The sequence below is a fragment of the Folsomia candida genome, unplaced genomic scaffold (genome assembly GCF_002217175.1).
Source record: "Folsomia candida strain VU population unplaced genomic scaffold, ASM221717v1 Fcan01_Sc042, whole genome shotgun sequence".
In the NCBI taxonomy this organism is placed as follows: Eukaryota; Metazoa; Arthropoda; class Collembola; order Entomobryomorpha; family Isotomidae; genus Folsomia; species Folsomia candida.
In genome coordinates, this window is record NW_019091234.1 from 148,783 (window position 1) to 165,735 (window position 16,953).

Below are 16,953 nucleotides of genomic sequence, written 5' to 3' on the forward strand. Positions count from 1 at the left end.
AGAGCCCAATCATCATCGTCCTCAAAGACACGGTCGTGGTCGTGGTGGTGGTGGTGAAAGGAGGGTGACGACTCCTCACTCTTGGGCGGAGGAGGAAAAGAATTGTCTCCTTGTCCCGCTTGACTTTGAGTCTCTGCTGAATTACTTATGTTGATTTCGTGATATAGTAAATAAAACGGAGAAGTTTTGTGGTTGGGTTTTTTTTTCTGGTCGCCGGTGGACATGTGCTTTTATCTGCTGTGGGATTTGACATGTTCTTCTGTCTTGTGTCCACCACAATCCAATCTAGAAGGAGCTGGTCTGTCTGTTCCACGTTGATTTTGTGGACAGAGCAAGTGTGAGAATTCCATGCGGTTTTGTTTGCACTCCTGATTTCGCTTGGTATATTCAGACGGACTCAAATTGGGTGCAATTGAATTGCCTTGTCCTCTTCTCGTGCTTCATTATTGATTCCATTTCATAAGGGTTGAGCATTTCGTATTCTTATTGCAATCAGGCCGGGCTCTGGGAGGAGGAGGAGAGACATTCCCGATTGACTGAGTTAGTTTGATGATGACGAGGATGCTTGGTTGAATTTGGTCTGATTTGGCTGATTATTTGCCTTATATCTCCCCAGACAGTGCACGTATGTATATGGCAGACCTACCACCACCACCAGACCCTCATCTTATCAATCTCTTACTCATCTTATTGCTCAAAATCGCACTTCCGAGGAGGCTGAGGTTTCGCTAAGAATTTTGCATCCTCACCCGCATATTAGTTGCCCACTGTGCTGCTTGGTCTATAGTATAGAATAACAAGGACTGAGGTAAAGGTGCACATATCGTCGTCAGATACGTGATTATGTCGTGGAGACTCCGTGGCAGAGTGAAAGTGAGATTGGATTGCCACCACCAGGGAAAAAGTGCGACAATCAAGATCACCCATGAAGATTGGACCTTGTTTTTGAAACGAAATCACCACCTTTGCTTCACGCCCTTTCCTCGTCCCTCCATCCATCCACGCTTTAAACTTCACCGTTCTCAATTTGTCTCAAATCCTGCCCTTATCAGGGTTGAAATCAAAGTGGGATGAGACAGATGGGGGCAATCAATCCCCCCTCCGCACACAAAAAATGAACCCGCACCTCATCCAATCCCACTAACCCACCACTAGATAGATTTTTTAGATTTATTGCCCGTCCATCTTCCCACCCAGGCCGCGTACCATCAATATCCTACTTCATCAGCCAAACTGCAGAATCAGGAGGAATTCTGTTCCAAAAAAGCCAAGAGGTTTTAAAAGCTTTTATTATCTGAACTAATAAGGGAGTAAATGATGAGTGTATGCATCATTTCATCACGCGGAGGGAGGTGAGGTGAGATGAGACGGGGATTGAAAATTAGCAAGTTTTGAGTGAGGCAGAATGAGACGACGTGTGGACTTGACTAGTGAGGAGGTAGGTTGAGACGACGGTTTTGCGTTTCCGTGGAGGGGAGAGAGAGCCACCTATTCTTCAGCCGGAGCGGAGCGGAGAATAAAACGCCCAACAGCAGAGCTCAAAATAAGAAACAAGTGCAGCAGCTCAGCTATTTTCCGTTCAGTGTTGATAATTTATTTGTTTAACTTTAATTAATTCGATTGTTGGAGAGTCATGTTGTACTATGAAGAGTTATTTACACGCTCGTCGTGTTTAAACTGTAGATACGAAATATCCGGGTTGGGAGTCGAATGTTCAGAATGCCAACCCCAAGGTGCACCTTTTCGTCTTTGTGCTGAGGTAAAGTAACCATAAGAAGCTAAACTATATAACAAGAATTAGAATAACAATTAACTAAATTGAATTGTATCACATTTTATATCCTTATCAATTTTCAGTGTTTCGCTTCAGGAACAGAAATTGGGTCGCACAAAAAAGAACACCCATATCGATACTTTGTAAGAATTAGAAGAATTTATAGAATTGATTCCACTCTTGAATTAACTAAATCACACATTTCTCTGCTGTTCTAGGACTCAGGAAGCTTAGCACTATTTCCAGGATCTCGCCAGGACATTTCCTCCTCCAAGGAAAACAATTCCTCCTCCACCACGAACGCACCCACCACGTCAAATAGATGGTCCGCCAGAGAGGAGATTCGGCTTCTTGATGCCATTGAGCAATACGGGTTCGGAAATTGGCAAGACATATCGAAACACATCGAGTCGAGGGGTGCCATTGAAGCAAAGGAAGAATTTGTTCATCGTCATGTTGATGGAAATGTGGGAAAAGTTTCTTGGGCGGAGAGCAATAATTCTTCTGCTGAGAACAAATGGAGTTCTGAGTTCAAAGGAAGTGTTGGAATATTTCCACAACCAATTGACCACACATCTCCAGGGGATGAAGGGCCTCTGTCGCCCAGCTTAACTCAGAGACTGCCACCGCTAGACATTAGTTCGGATGAAATGTTGCAACTGGGTTATATGCCTTTTAGAGATGACTACGAGAAGGTGATCGCCTAACTTTCAATAATTTTCATGACATGACATTTGTTAATATTATAAGGTACTACTTTGGCGGTATATATTGATATTATTTCAGGAATACGACAACGAAGCTGAAAAATTGGTCTCTCAACTAAATTTCACACCCGAAGATGATGAATTAGAAATTGGTTTAAAGCTTGCCCTCGTGGATTTGTACTCTGCGCGATTGAGGGAGCGTGCTAGAAGGAAACGAGTCATTCGCGATTATCAACTAGTCTGCAAGTTCTTCAAAAAGGACAGGGCCAAGAAGGCGGCTGGCATTGGTGCTCTAAATTCGGATGCAGATGGTACTGAACCTGGTGGTGGAAATAAGGAAACTGTCAAGAAATTTCAAATTTCTGAAAAGTGAGAACTCACAATACTATAATTTGTCAGTACTGGAGACTACTAAAGATTTATTGATTGTTTCACTTCACACTTCAAACTGTATTAATTTTTTTATAGACAACTTCAAGAAAAGTTCCGTCCCTTTTCTCAATTCTACAACTCTCGAGAATTTGACAACTTGGCTCGAAACTTGGTGAAGGAGAAAGATCTCCGTCTTCGACTCTCAGAATGTACGAATTATTTCCGGTTAATTGTATAATGAAGTTAATTTGATAAGAATAGAGCAACGGATATATATATTATAGTGTTCAAATACCGAAATGTGGGGATTACTCGAGGTGAAGAATGCATTGAATTTGAACGTAGCCGAGGACCATCGGGGCAAGGAAATGGGTTGCGAAAGAGACCTGCTGCATCCGCCGGATTAGGAACTGTTGAGGAGGAGGACGACGAGGTAATGTTGGTGACACGTATCCGTTAAAAGTTTGACCGTCTAATATACAATTTTCTAGGACAGAGGTCACAAGAAGGGGTTGATGATGACTCAGAGTCCGGCTCTGATTCAACAACTTCTACAACAACAAACTCCAAACCCGACCCGGTTGGAGTTGGGAAACGAAGAAAACGTCGACGAAAACGCCTCTGTCACCCCAAATCCCATTCTGCAGTTGTCCTCCAAAGGCGGCTTCAACTTAAGAAGCTCGGAATCAAACGGATTGGAAGTTGCTTTATTACCCCAAATGCCACAGGAAGGGGTAACAGTGCCAGCACCGGGTCAACCACTACAAAAGGGAGGCTTATCCCTACTAAGCGAGCAACTAAGGGGCACGGGAGACCTATTTATTGCTGATAAATATATTCCCGGAATTGATGTCGTAACTACAGCAGAATTAGATGTATGCACTACGTATTTCATTTGATTTTTTTGCAAATTAGCAGTCATGTAAAACCGACATTAATTTTCCTTTGTTTTCAGCTATGTACCAAAATTAACCTTTATCCGTCACAATTTCTCTCTATTAAACTCGCATTTATGTTGGGCGTAAGTCAACCCATTTAATAAATACAATGCATTCACAGAGTTCTTCTTTTTCAAAATTTAACTTTTGTCATTTATGTTTCAGCAACTGACAAATGCAGAAAATAATAATTCAAATCCTGATGAAAACTCATACGCGGGTCCTCCAAGTTTAACTTCAGCCGAGTGGAATTTACTGCTCCCGTTCTTACTATCATCACAATAGTAGTTTGCATTACGCGTATTTACAATTTTTGTGCTCATATGTTACCTCACTGGTATTAGTTTTAAATGTTCAAATGTTAAATCTCAATTTTATATCCACATTTTATACTTAAATATGTATAGTAAGTATGGTTGGAAATAAAGTTACTATACAAATTTCGTATACTAAACACACATAAATCGTGGAACAAGTAGTAAAACCACTAATTTATTTCCTGAATCAATCGATAAAAATGCAGACAAGCCAGCAAATGAAAACCATACAAAATATTATCAAACCAAATTTGTACACATAACAAGATTGACTGATTTCTTCTAATTTAGCTCATTGATCGTGACTTTTGACATTGCAAATTGCAACAAAAACGTGATATTTTTATTTAGTTTGGAACTTGTATTCCCTACGGCATATCTAGATTTATATGTATGTACGTATGTAGATACCCCTCATAATTTGCATCCAACCTCAGATTAGTTAGTGATTGACTACCTTGAGAAGGAATGGCAGTGATGGGTGAGACGATAATCTCAGAATCCTGGGACAATGTCCGCTTCTACAAATAATACCAGTAATACCAGTAATTAATGTTTGGGGATTGGGGTGGAGAGATCTCTGCTCTTGTATCCCCCGGGGGAAGAGTCCCTCATCTGCGACGGACTCAAAAGTGACGATTGAGACGCGCTCTTGTGAAGATCCAACGTCGTATCTAGCCGTCGAGTTTCATTGTCCATCGTCAGGGGCGATGGATCCATGCTCACGTTCCTCAACGAGTCCCCCAAAGTTTGCCGCAGTGATCGTATTTCTTGTCCTGTATAAACAATAATTACTCAACTAATTAGAGTACTTTAGCATAAGCGTATGCAAGATATTCAATTTGTTACCAGTGCGAAAACTGCGTGACAAAAATGTTTGTCGACGGCGAATCTCTTCGGCAAGTTGTTCCTTCAAGTTTGCTATTTGCTGCTCGAGTCGCTGAATTTGCTGACGATAGTTTCCTTCACGAGCCTACAAATTAATTCAGTAATACATGAACTCAATTATGTAAACATGTATAAAATTATAATCAAGATATATTTTTAGCTCATTTTGAGCTCAGAAGTAAATTTTGAATCAGCAATTTGCTGGAATGCAAAAATATAATTATCTTACTTCTAAAAGTCTTTCCGCCTGCAACTTGGCGGCTCTGGCTCGTTCCAGTTCGAAATCCCGTTCCTTGATTTAAAAACAAGTATTTGAAATTCAAAATATTTTCTACCCTTTATTTTTTACGTTAAGTTAATAAGTTACCTGCTTAACTTGGAGCGTTACGTCTGCGACGTGTTTGACATGTCTTCTCTCCATGTCTCGAATCTCAGCGTCCATTTTTGAAATTTTCCTCCTGAGATCTGAATTCTCCTCTTCCAGCACGGCGATGGTATTGTCCCGCATCATGGTTGGGACGGGGGACCGGGCAGCTACATTTTTCACAGCCACAGAATCCTTCAAACGCTCCAGTTCTCGGTTTTCTCTCTCCAAATCACGAATCTTGTCCACCAAGCTGTCCACCTTCCGTTGCAGTTCAAGCTTGTCAGAAATGACGGACTTCATATCGTCCTTTCCAGATTCGGCCAACTGAGGAGGATTAATATGAGCATCATTCATGATATTATAGTTAAAGAACGTCCATCCTACTCACCGCCATTCTGAGCTGCTTGTCAATCGCGTTTCGAGTCATGTCCTCCGCTTCCAACCTCAACTTTTGATTCTTATCCGAAAGTAGAGCAACCTGCCTCTTAAAATCCTGCAGAGCTGCCGTGGCAGCCTCCCATTTTTCTCCCAGATTAGCCCTCTCTTGCTCCAACATGGCTTTCTCCCTCTGCAAACTCCTCAACTTTTCACCCAGGGCGCTGTTCTGCGCAGAATTCTCGGACGCATTCCTACTCACCGAGTGGTACTTGTCCTTCCAGTCTGACTCCGCTTGGGCACTCTTTTCCAGGGAAATGTTGAGCTGCTCCACGGTCATCGTGAGAGAGGCTGTTCGTTCTTCCAAATCTGTGCGAGTTTGCATCAGTAAATCGCAATGCGTAATAAATAATACTATTTACAGTTTAGCTAGACTGTTATACCCGCATTACTCCTCGCCATCCCATTGCATTTCTCCTCGAGAGCGGAGATGTGACCCTCCTTCTGTTGGAGAACGAGGGCCATCCGGTTCAAGTCACCCTCGAGGGCACGCATGTTCACCTCCGCTTTGGCGAGTCGGGAGTCGTTCTGTGACTTGGACTCCTCCCATTTTGCCCGACCCCTCTCGTGGTCATCTCGCAAGGCTTCCTTCTCTCCTTTCAGAACACGGACAGAGTCGTCTCGTGCTTTCATCGCGTCCTCCAGCTCTCTCACCTTATCAGCAAGGCGTGAAATTTCTCCAGATCTTAGAGCCAGGTCTTTCTCCAGCGTCATCACTGAGGATTCTTTCCCCTTCAGGTCAGCCTTCGAAGAGGACAGGTTTCTAGAGAGGGCACTGATTTGGTCCTCTAGCTGCGTTTTGACCATTTCCAGAGATGACAGGGCATCCTTAGTGGCGGAGAGTTGGGTCGCCACGGTGTCCCGATCTTGTTGTAGGGCAGCCATTTGAGTTTGCAAGGTGGCCATGGCACGGCGAGCAGCCTCTGGAGAGTCGAAAATGGACCCGGCCAAACCAAGACGCTTGAACCCGGAAGAAATTTGAGACAGTTTCGACTCGGCAGCCTTCTTGGTTTGTTCCAACTCGGACTTTTCATCAGTGAGCACTTTCAATTTGGACTCTGCGCTGGACAGCTTGTTCTAAAATATGGATAGACAAGTAATCAACAGGTCATGAGACACACTGAGACTTTTGCGATGAAAGTCAAATATTACCGAGAAATGTTCCATTTGTTGCTGGACAGAATTGAGACAAATGTTCAGATTGTGCTTCTCCTCCATGAGTTTCTTTTCTCTCAACTTGTTCTCCTCAGCCATGGCTATGAATTGACCTTCTCGGCTTCCATACCGTTCCTCCGCGTCGGCCAGTTTGACAGAGAGCCGTTCCTCCTCGCTCCTGGCCAGGCCGAGCTGCCCTTCAGCTTCTTCCAACATCTTCTTGGTGTTTCTCCACTGTGCTTCGGCCTCATCCCGACGTTCAGACTCTGCATCCAGCTTCACTTTCAGCTCATTTACCTCAGCGTCCAGTCGACCCACCATGGACTTGTACTGCGACAACTGCTCTCCCATTTCTTCCAGGAGGCGAGAATGCTCCGACTTCTCTTTTCCGACCGAGTCCAACTTGATAGTGAGCCCACCCACGTCCCCTTCCAGTTGAGTCTTGACCCTTTCCAGATTCTTGACAGCAGTCGTCGTCCGTGCGAGCTCCTTCTTCGTGTTCGTCAACTCGCCCTCTCGCCGGCTGAGTTCGTCCTTCAAGTTTTCCAGGAGCGAATTGGTCTTCTCTTTCTCCGTTGCCAGTTCCGAGAGCGTTCTTCTCAGCTCGACAATCTCCTTCTTGGAGTAATCCCCGCTGTTCTCAGAGTCCTTCAATTTCCTCGAAACGTCGACCAACTCTCGTTTGAGCTCCGATTCTCGCTCTTCCACTGAGCGGAGTTTGTTCCGAAGTTCCTCCACGTGCAGAAGAGCAGCCTCTCGGTCTCGCTCCACTTCAGAGATGCGGAGTTCAATCTGTTTGAGAGTGTCGAGACCGTCCTGCTTCGTATTTTCTAATTCGTTTCGGATTTTAATAATTTCGGAACGGAGTGCGGCGGAAGAGCTTTTCTCGTGAGAACATTTCTGTTCGCATTCTCGTTTAATGCGGTCTGAAAGTTTAATATTACTTTAAAACATGTTTTACTTAAGTTGGGATGGACTAATGGAATGAACCTTTATCGCTCTTCAAGTCTTCCAGTTCTCTCTCGAGGAGGCGGATCTTATCGGAAAGTCCTTGTTGGTCCTGCTGGGCCAAAAGGAGGCCTTGCTGCTTATCATTTTCTGCACGAAGTAAGGCCTCCTCATACTGCACTCGCATACTCTCGATCTGGCTGCGAAGCGAGTTGATTTCACCATTGAGTTTGTTTCCGTCCTGCTTCTTATCCGACTCCAACTCGGTCCGCAAACTCTTGAGCTTTTCTTCGCAGTCAGATTTCAATTTCTCTTCGTTGGAAGTGCTGCTCGCTTTCAGAGTGTTGAGCTCCAGAGTGAATTTGCTTTCGAGTGAAACTTTTTCAGAATCCATTTTCTCCTTTTGAGATTTCATCTCATTTTCAGTTCTGCAATAATCAAAATTATTTAAATACATACTTCAGACAAGTGTGCAATTAAGTAAATAAATCCATTATTTCCACCTCGTGAGTCGGTCTTTGAGTGCAGCGGCTTCATTTCCGGTTTTGTTCTTCATGTCTGAAAGCTGTTTGTCCAGACTCTCGATCCGTTTGTCCCTCTCGAGTAGGACGAGTTTCAAGTTTTGCTCGAGTTCTTCCAGTGAAATTTTCTCGTCTTTCGTCTTGTCCAGAATTCCACTCAAGTTCTTGATGACGCCCTCCTTCGTCTCAATCACGTGAATGGCTTCCATGTGAAGGCGCTCCGCATTTGCAAGGTCCGCTTTCGTGCGTTCGACGACTTGGAAGGTTTCCTCGAGATCACGTCTACTCAGAAACATTCAGCATTTAATTGTATTCGCAAATATAGAGTAACAGGTTGAGAAGGGCATTTGTTACTTACCTCGCTTGATTCAACTCCTCCGTCAAGACTTCTATTCGCTCAGAAAGGATGCCCATTTCTCTCAAGTATTCATCCCTTTGTGATTCAAGCTGTGATTCGAGGACTGCTCTTCGATTATCAGCACCGTCCCCACGAATCACTTCTCGTTCAATTTTAGCCTCCAGATCCGTTCGAATTCGTTCCGACTCCAAAATCTCCCTTCTCAGAGCGGCCAAGTCATTGCGAGCATCGGTGAGTTCAGTTTCGAGAGAAACTTTGGCATCCTCCAATGAGCGAGATTTCTCCACCCATTTGCGCTTCTCTTTCTCCACAAGGTCTGACCGGTCGGTTGAAGAACGAAGCTTCTCAGACAAGATTTCAGCATCCATTTTCCATTTTTTGAGAGAATCTTCACTACGTTCGAACTGGAAGGACAAGTCCTCATACTTTGACGTGACTTCATTCAAACTGTTCTTGAGCGTTTTATTCTCAAGAGTGTTTCGCTCCTTGTCTTCGCCCAGGTTGGAAAGCTGCTCTCGTAGCTTGGAGGTTAGATCTTGCTCCAGTTTCAACGCAGTCAGACGAACCTAAACAAGTCCATTTTATACCTTCTGTTTCTCACCTAGTGTATGTTAATATGCATCTTATCTTAAATAATAACACAATTTATAGGCAATACAAATACTTATCATTCAACGAACATTTAGCTCGTCGCGTGTCTTATCAAGTTCTCCAGTCAGCGTTTCTCCCTCTGTGCGAGCTGCTTCAAGTGACTTTTCACACTGAAAAATTGGACAGCACATTAAAATTAATCGAATGGTTTAAACATGGTTCACGTGGGTGATTTACCTTCATGAGATTTGTGGATAAACTGGTCTTCACTTTGATGGTAGCTTCAAGTTCTGAGGCCAAAGTTTTCCGCTGCTGCTCTAAAATGTTCTTTTCATTTTTCAAGTTGTCCAACGCCCGTTGAGCAGTGTCCCGCTCGATTCGTATGTTTTCCAAGGAATCCTTCAGCTTTTCACAGCTCTCAGCCAGTTGACGAATCTTATCCTCGTCCTTGGTCACCTCCAGCTCGAGAGACTCCACATGTCCGCGTGACACCATGGATTGCTCCTTCGTGGAGTTTAGGCTCACCTGCAGATGCAATAATCAAGAATCGGTATAAATGTGGCGAAATATTATGTATGTAACTGCATCCCTCATAATAATGTTAGAAATTGTAGTAATCATCGTTACCTGAAGTGAGTGGATCTGTAGTTGCCTCTTGTTCAAGGCCGCCTGCACTGCAGATACGATACTTTCAGCAAAAACGGTTGGGTTTTCGCCACTCTCGTCGTAGATGAAGATTGCGGGAGTAGAGGAGAGGTGGAGGTCGTGCGTGGCGTCGACACCCTCCGTCCCGTGCTGCTCGTAGTCGTTGAGGAGAAGCTTCGCAATTTCTCGGAGACTGTTCTGAAGGAGACCCAGCTCTTGAGTGGACACACGATTGAGTTCTTGTTCCAGTGTCGTGGTTTTGGAGTCCAAGTCGGTGAGGGTGCTTTCCAGCAGAGTCACCTTGTCGTCCCGGTCCTTCAGCTGCTTCCGGAGATTCTCCTGCGTGTTTTGGGCCATCGTGATCTCATGAGTAAGCTGGGCGATAAAGGCCGTCTGTTCCGCCTCCTGTAGAAAATTTGTAAAATGAATTAGATTTAACGGAATTGAACGACAACTAAGGAACCAAGAAGGAGACATTTGCATAAAATGAAATGCTCAATTAAATTGTTTTTCTTGCAGTTGTGATAGGCATGCAAGATAATTTGATTGACCTCGTTTCGCAGGTGCGACCACCGGGAGAGTTCGCACAGAGATAATTTGTTTCTTAATGTGCATACATATGTGCATGAATGTAGTGAGTGGTGCATATGCTGAGCAACTGTCAGCCCAATTTAATCCTGGAAAACATGCAATTATAAACCTGCATGCAAACACTATAGACGAAACGACATTTTATGCGAACCTTCAGAACGGCATGAATTTAGGTGAACTTTCTCCGTGCAACTATTGGAATTGATACACATTCAAGTTCTACAAACCTGTTGTGGCGACGGTGTTGAGGCCGTCGCCGTAATAACTCCGGTCGCCACGTTGTTGGCCACACGACCCAAGCTGTTTTTGAGTTGAGTGAGATCCCTTCCCGTGGCACCCTTCACCTCGGCGAAGTCCCGTTTGAGTCCAGCCACCTTTTTCCACAAGGCGAGGAGCTTGGTGTGCTCGGAGGCATAGTAGTCGGAATACGCCTGCTCTTCCGCCTTCCACAGATTTTCCCGTTCGCCCATCTGCCTCGCCAACTTGTCCCAATCGTCGCTTAGTTTACCCAAGTCGGTGGACAAGGCGTTGTTCATCTTTCGCGTCTCGTCCAGCTCGTTCCGCAGGTCGCGATTCAATTGCATGAGACTCTCATTTCGAACCCGCTCCTGCTCCAACTTCCATAAGGCGTCGTCCAGATCCATGGCCGTGGGAGTGGGCGGAGTTTGCGTCGGGGCAAATACAACGCCACCCCCGCCACCACCGGATGAGCGATGAGGGGGTCCACCAGTGGGGGTAGGAAAGTCGAGATGATGGTCTTTGATGGGAGATCCGTACTGGAGTTCCTCGGGTCGGAGCATGATTGTGTGACCCAGGCGCGACTCCAAGTCTGTGCAGCGTTGCTTGTATTGCAGGAGCTGGAATGTTAATATAAAGTAGTCTAACTTTACCCTCTGTAATCCGAACTGCACAATAATCCGAGCATTACTTACCTTGGATTGGAGTCGCGCTACGAGTAAAGCCTGTTGGTGTTGAGCCTGTCGATAGCTTTCCAGTCGTCGCCTATACGCTCCAGCCTCTTCCTCCGCTCTGGGGGAGGAAGTGTGATGGAAGGGGGCGGAACCACCCGTGGTCATCAGGTCGCCAGCTGGAGAGTCCATGCTCAACCCCACACGAGACCGCAGAATCGAGGTCAGCGGGGGTCGGCCACCGGTCGGTGTTTGACCTGACGTGGAACTTGGCAGTGCTAAAGACTGTCGAAAGTATAAGAAAAATAACCTCAATCTTTTGATTCGTCTCAATTGTGGATCAATCTCACAAGGACAATAAACCTAACTCTGGATGCAAATTAATGATGGTACCTTTGGTCTTGGGCGTCGGTAAGAAGACTGCATCTCAATGATGAGGAGTAGTCTACCCGACCCACTAAATTATTATTTTTTTTCTTTTTTATGTATGTATTATTGTATTTACGGTGTTTCAGAGTTTTAAAATTTTGGTTAGGTTTTGAAACAAAAAATTGTCAACCAAATAAAGTGACGCCTAATTTTTGACAGTCCAGCTCGTCCCACAAACACCTTCATGGAACCAAACCCAATCCGAGATTGAAAGCCGCAGACCTCGACACATTCCGTCACAGACTATCGCCGTGCAATTATGGAGGAGGAATTTGAGGCTCATTCTCAAACACAGCGTCGTCCTGTCATCCTATGATAATCATGTCCATTTACGACTCTGATTTGTCCAGCTATCTCTGCCTTTCCTTAATTTCTTTAATTTCTTTCCAGACAGTTTGTGGCCAAAAGTCGAGACGGTTATTGAGCAGCAGTCAGTCGTTGAACTGATTTAACATATGCATATTTAGATCCCCACCCAATTCCCCTTGTGCTGAATGAAATGGAATGGTGGTAATCTGTCCACCAAGGCGAAGCCCCCTACGTGCTATCTGGACGATAAGATGACCAACTGTCAAATTACCCTAGGACTCTTCTTACACATCACATCAAAAGTCACGAGTAAAGCGTGTTCTTAATGCTTGCAGAGCTTTTATCGTCACATCGCCCAGCTTGCTGTTGTGGGAATGGGTTCACATGTTTACAAATTTATTGTTTTATCTGTGTCCACGTCCATTGCAGACAATAATCATTTGATTTTGGGGCCCACACAGATGGAAAGAATGGACAACGAGACAAAACTGGACTCAGGACGATGACAATAATCTAATCAAATTGCAATCTGCAAATCTGACGACGAACGGTCTGTTCTGGTGACGATCGCGTGTGGAACATCAATTTGAAATAATGAACTGGGATGGCACGGACCGTCACCTGTGTGTCATTGCTGTCTTTGAGCTTAAATTCAGCACAATCGTGTCTTGTACTTTTACAATTCCCTGACCAATCGGTTTTACAATTTAGAGGAGGAATTACCCGATCACATTAATCACAGCCACTTACTTGTCGGACGACACTCCGGGAGCTGCTCGTTTCCTCGTACGACTTGGACCTCGGGGTCAGTGGGCGTCGACTTTGGCCATGGTCTTCTTCCGTCGCACTTCGCACCAATAATGTCCCACCCCGTCCACGTCCGCTGGTTGGGGCCGACTGCGAGTGGCCGGATGCAGGGGACACGTTCCTACTGGGTCTCCACGTACTAATTAGTTCTTGTTGCTGAACACGTTCACTGTGGTGGTGGGCTTGGAAATGCATGTGGTGATCAGGAGGAGGAGGCGATGGTGATGTCGGTTCTCTTCTAATGGTACTGACCCTGCTGGTAGTGCTGCTTGGTCCTGGTCTCTCTGCCCGTTCGGACGACAAAAGCTCATCCTCATCCGTGAGTACAATGGGTGCCCGGGATCGAGGGCTTATCAAGTTTTGGAAAGTAGTGGTGCGGGTGGTGTCTGTCATTTAGTATAGGAAAAAAAGGAGGGGAAAGCATTAACTGGCTGTCTCTGAGCAAGAAATTATTATTACTCTGCTATGCTGACAACGACGATGCTGGTAGTGGCGTTAATGGGAAATGAATGCTGATGGTCGGGCAGGAGCGGAAGTGAGAAGATGCGAGAAAGGGATAAAAAATGAGTCCAATTTTTATGTCAAGTCAGTCAAACGGACAAGCTGGGCAAGCAGAGTATAATAATAACAGTAATGATATGCGATGAGCTGCTTTTTAGGGAACCAATTCACGGGCTGCATGACAGGACGCAGGGAAGAAAGAAATAAGTCGATGATGGTTTTATGGGGTTATTATGGATTAAACAAGCAAAAAGCACAGCCAAACTTTTCCCATTGCATTCGTGAACGTGTGGACGAAATCGCGACACAACTACAACAAAATACAGCAAGTACTACACAACTACACACACACCTTCACAGAGGGCTTATGCAAAGACATGATAGTAGAGAGTTGGAGATTCCTTGTACTCTGACTGTAGACTGTACTGTGGACTCTAGATGATGACGTCATCAGCTTTTTGTACTAATTCTACAGTCTACAGTAGACAAATTGAAACACGGGCTCAATTTGTACTACTGTGGAAAAATCAAGGGTTGGCAACTAGGATATCTCTAGAACGCCTCAATGTAATCAGACGCCGTTTTCGCCATTTTGCTTCTAATTTTTGACCCTAGGTCGAGTTCGAAGATGGGCTCCCTGTGGTCAAGGTCAAGGTCACCCTGGCGTGAAGTAAACGCAAAATTGTACCTTAATTTTCATATGCGGTATCATTTTAAAGGAAAGTTCACCAAGAATTTATAGTCGTCAATACTTTTGACCTACGACCAACCAATGACCGAAAGGACGAGGTCAAAGGTCGCAATTTAAGTGTCGACTGTTTTAGACGTGTATTAAGGCGAGAATTTAAGAAATCTGCATAGCTTTAACGTATGAAGACCCCGTGACCATGTTCACGAGGTCAAAGGTCAAAAATGTTAATATTTTATTTCAACCGTTGCAGACGTAGTTCACTTTGAAGCGAGGAGTTCAGAAATTACTATCATTTCGGCTTATATCAGCCTGGTGACCGTTTTAATCGAGGTCAAGGGTAAAAAATTTCGACTTTTTGGTTTGATCGTTTTAAACGCACATGTTGGAGGGATTCTCATTTTGTATATCATGAGTTGATTTGTCTCAATTTTTGACTCATCTATTTCGCGGAGTTTTACAATACAATTTTTTCAGAGTACAAAATAATGAAATTCTCCAGGTCTTTTGATTTTTGTACTAATTTTTGTATTGTACTGTAGTCACAGTACAGTACAAGTAAAAGTACAAAAAATCTCCAACTCTCTAGTATCCATCCATTATAGTATTCTAACAATCAGCAATTCCTTTCCATCTTTGATCACGCTCTTTTGTTTGCGAGACGTGGAGAAACCAGCAGCAGTATCGAGACTAAATGACGACGACTTAACGATCAAACCCCGATAATATCAAATTTAGCATTTGCCACATTAAAGCGAATTCCGAATTCCGAATTCCGAGTGCAAATTCAATTAAAGCAAATTCTGCATGCTTAAAAATTACAACTTTACAAAAAATTCCTACTTACCCGCAGATGATATTCGAATTGTATTTATTAATTTCCTCAGCTCAGCGCACTACTCACTAATTATTATTGCTTATATTTACATTATGGACGGATTTATGCACGGTGGACCATTTCATTAAGATTTGTGTAAATGTTATCGATCCTGAATCGGCTGCATCCAGCAGTCCTCCTACGATGCCGGTGCCAGGATACAAATGCACTCCAAAGAGGAAACAAACCAAAATCAAACCAGTACTTTTTTTACCCGGGTATTACCGCACATGGACTGGAGACTGGACATGACTCCTCATAATTATAGAATATGAAATACGTGCATGAATACATTTGTTGCGAGATTATCTAAAACGGATGAGATTGATTTATTTAATCAGATGAAAACCCACACGATAAAAGTGTACGATAACATGACCACCAAAAGCTTAAAAACTAAAGGAAAACCGAAATACTTGTTTACTTTCGACCCAGTCAAACAAGTATAAATCTAATACATAGGCATAGGAATCACTCATAAAATACATACAGAGATTTTAAAATGTTATTAGTTCTTGACCTCTCAAAACTGTTGCTGCTGCTGATCATGGGGGTCCTTTTTGTTCTTTCACAATAACTATTTGTAATTAATCATCCCGTTCCGGAAGTGGAGGTGCGTGAGCAACCGTCTTTCCATCACAAGCGACGATCTTGACCTAATATAAATAGAGTCGTATTTAAGCATCACTTCATGATAACCAACCCAAGTTTTTTACCCCCTTGGGGGGAAGTCTGTCTGGGCATGATGATGTACTGCAGGTTGTGCCAGTTTCATCGACTTTTGCAAATATAAAAAATGTGGACAAAGAATTTCGCCATTTCTAACCTGAGTTTCATGCTTTTTAGATACAATCTACTCCTGGTGCTGTCGATATTGCACTACACGACACATGTATTGCCGACATGCCAAAATTTCACCATTTTTCAAAAAGTCAGGCAAATCGGATGAGAAATAACGAGTTTGACATGACGAATAATTGAAATACGAAGATGAGGTCATACCACACATTTCGAGAAAAATTCGTGCGCAATTCCACGGACATATTTACCCAAACACAAGTTTAAAAATTAAGTCATAATTTTTCGAATTCTCCAACTCTGGATTTTTTTAAATCTTAACAAGGTCGATTAAACTGACACAACCTGAGGTAACATCGAGTGAATCTCGCAGGCACCCTCCAAGTGTATAAACGGGTAAGATACATGTCCTGTCCCACACTCACCTTGTCCACCCTTGCGACTTCATGCACCTCTCGAAACTCGACGTCGTTAAGAAGAAAGGTCCAAACGTTGTCGCAAAATCTGTACGTGTGTAGTTTGCCCGCTTTGAAGGTGAGTCGTGACTTGACCTTGTTGGCAAGGGCGTTGTTCATGGAGCGGTCAAACTGGAGCAAGATTTTGAGGGCGAGTGCAGGTGTGAGTTGATTGTACTGGACCAACTCGTCTAAACTTTCTTGAAGAGTGTGACCTAACGTCGTGTTTCGGTAGAGTTGATACGACATGGTGGCAGTGATGGTGATTAGTTACTGCTACGCCTAAAATAATTAAAGACAACAGTTATTTTCTTGATTGACAAATTCCTTGTTTTTGATATAAATCGTTTTTTACAAAGTAAATACGTGCAACAGCCAGCAGCAGGGAGGGGGGAGAGGAGTTAGTAACTCGAGAGCTAATTTGGAAATCGGAATCTACTCAGCATACGTCGTCAGCTGTGTTACTTGGGAAATTGTAAATAACTGTCTTCTTTACTTGAGTTTATTATTAGCAAAGGTAAGTAGTGACACGGATTTTTGTACTCTCTCTCTATGAGTGGTATGCGGTATTTCG

At 43.9% G+C, this 16,953-nt stretch overlaps 3 protein-coding genes across 7 annotated transcripts; 1 reads left to right on the forward strand and 2 right to left on the reverse strand.

Annotated features, from left to right (window-relative positions):
- The first annotated feature begins 1,501 nt into the window (after positions 1–1,501).
- On the forward strand, positions 1,502–4,247 carry LOC110861493 (transcriptional adapter 2B). 3 transcript variants are annotated; one of them, XR_002549057.2, is made up of 9 exons: positions 1,505–1,759; positions 1,858–1,917; positions 1,993–2,469; positions 2,561–2,850; positions 2,950–3,062; positions 3,138–3,286; positions 3,350–3,728; positions 3,809–3,874; positions 3,957–3,976. XR_002549057.2 is itself a non-coding variant. In XM_022110614.2 (9 exons), exons 1-9 carry the CDS (start codon positions 1,634–1,636, stop codon positions 4,074–4,076), a joined length of 1,785 nt encoding a protein of 594 aa, XP_021966306.1. In that variant the 5' UTR covers positions 1,505–1,633; the 3' UTR covers positions 4,077–4,247. The 3 variants fall into 3 exon arrangements, 2 of the variants coding, with proteins under 2 accessions (XP_035700678.1, XP_021966306.1); XM_022110614.2 differs by having other exon boundaries at positions 3,345–3,728; positions 3,957–4,247; XM_035844785.1 differs by lacking the exons at positions 3,809–3,874; positions 3,957–3,976 and having other exon boundaries at positions 1,502–1,759; positions 3,350–3,733.
- Positions 4,248–4,253: 6 nt separating this feature from the next.
- On the reverse strand, positions 4,254–15,314 carry LOC110861426 (rootletin). 2 transcript variants are annotated; one of them, XM_035844784.1, is made up of 16 exons: positions 13,004–15,314; positions 11,540–11,800; positions 10,835–11,464; positions 9,999–10,421; positions 9,609–9,896; positions 9,461–9,541; positions 8,781–9,346; positions 8,405–8,704; positions 7,944–8,329; positions 6,951–7,879; positions 6,182–6,875; positions 5,752–6,107; positions 5,364–5,687; positions 5,226–5,288; positions 4,958–5,081; positions 4,254–4,884 (listed from the first exon to the last, which is right to left on the reverse strand). In XM_035844784.1, the coding sequence occupies exons 1-16, from the start codon at positions 13,451–13,453 to the stop codon at positions 4,658–4,660; spliced, it is 6,102 nt and encodes a 2,033-aa protein (XP_035700677.1). In that variant the 5' UTR covers positions 13,454–15,314; the 3' UTR covers positions 4,254–4,657. The 2 variants fall into 2 exon arrangements, with proteins under 2 accessions (XP_035700677.1, XP_021966224.1); XM_022110532.2 differs by lacking the exon at positions 13,004–15,314 and adding an exon at positions 11,909–12,245.
- A 122-nt stretch (positions 15,315–15,436) lies between these two features.
- Positions 15,437–16,894, reverse strand: LOC110861489 (transcription initiation factor IIA subunit 2). Of its 2 annotated transcripts, none has more exons than XM_022110607.2 (3): positions 16,746–16,894; positions 16,350–16,661; positions 15,437–15,782 (listed from the first exon to the last, which is right to left on the reverse strand). In XM_022110607.2, exons 2-3 carry the CDS (start codon positions 16,626–16,628, stop codon positions 15,714–15,716), a joined length of 348 nt encoding a protein of 115 aa, XP_021966299.1. In that variant the 5' UTR covers positions 16,629–16,661; positions 16,746–16,894; the 3' UTR covers positions 15,437–15,713. The 2 variants fall into 2 exon arrangements, with proteins under 2 accessions (XP_021966299.1, XP_021966298.1); XM_022110606.2 differs by having other exon boundaries at positions 16,735–16,893.
- Between the last annotated feature and the right edge of the window lie 59 nt (positions 16,895–16,953).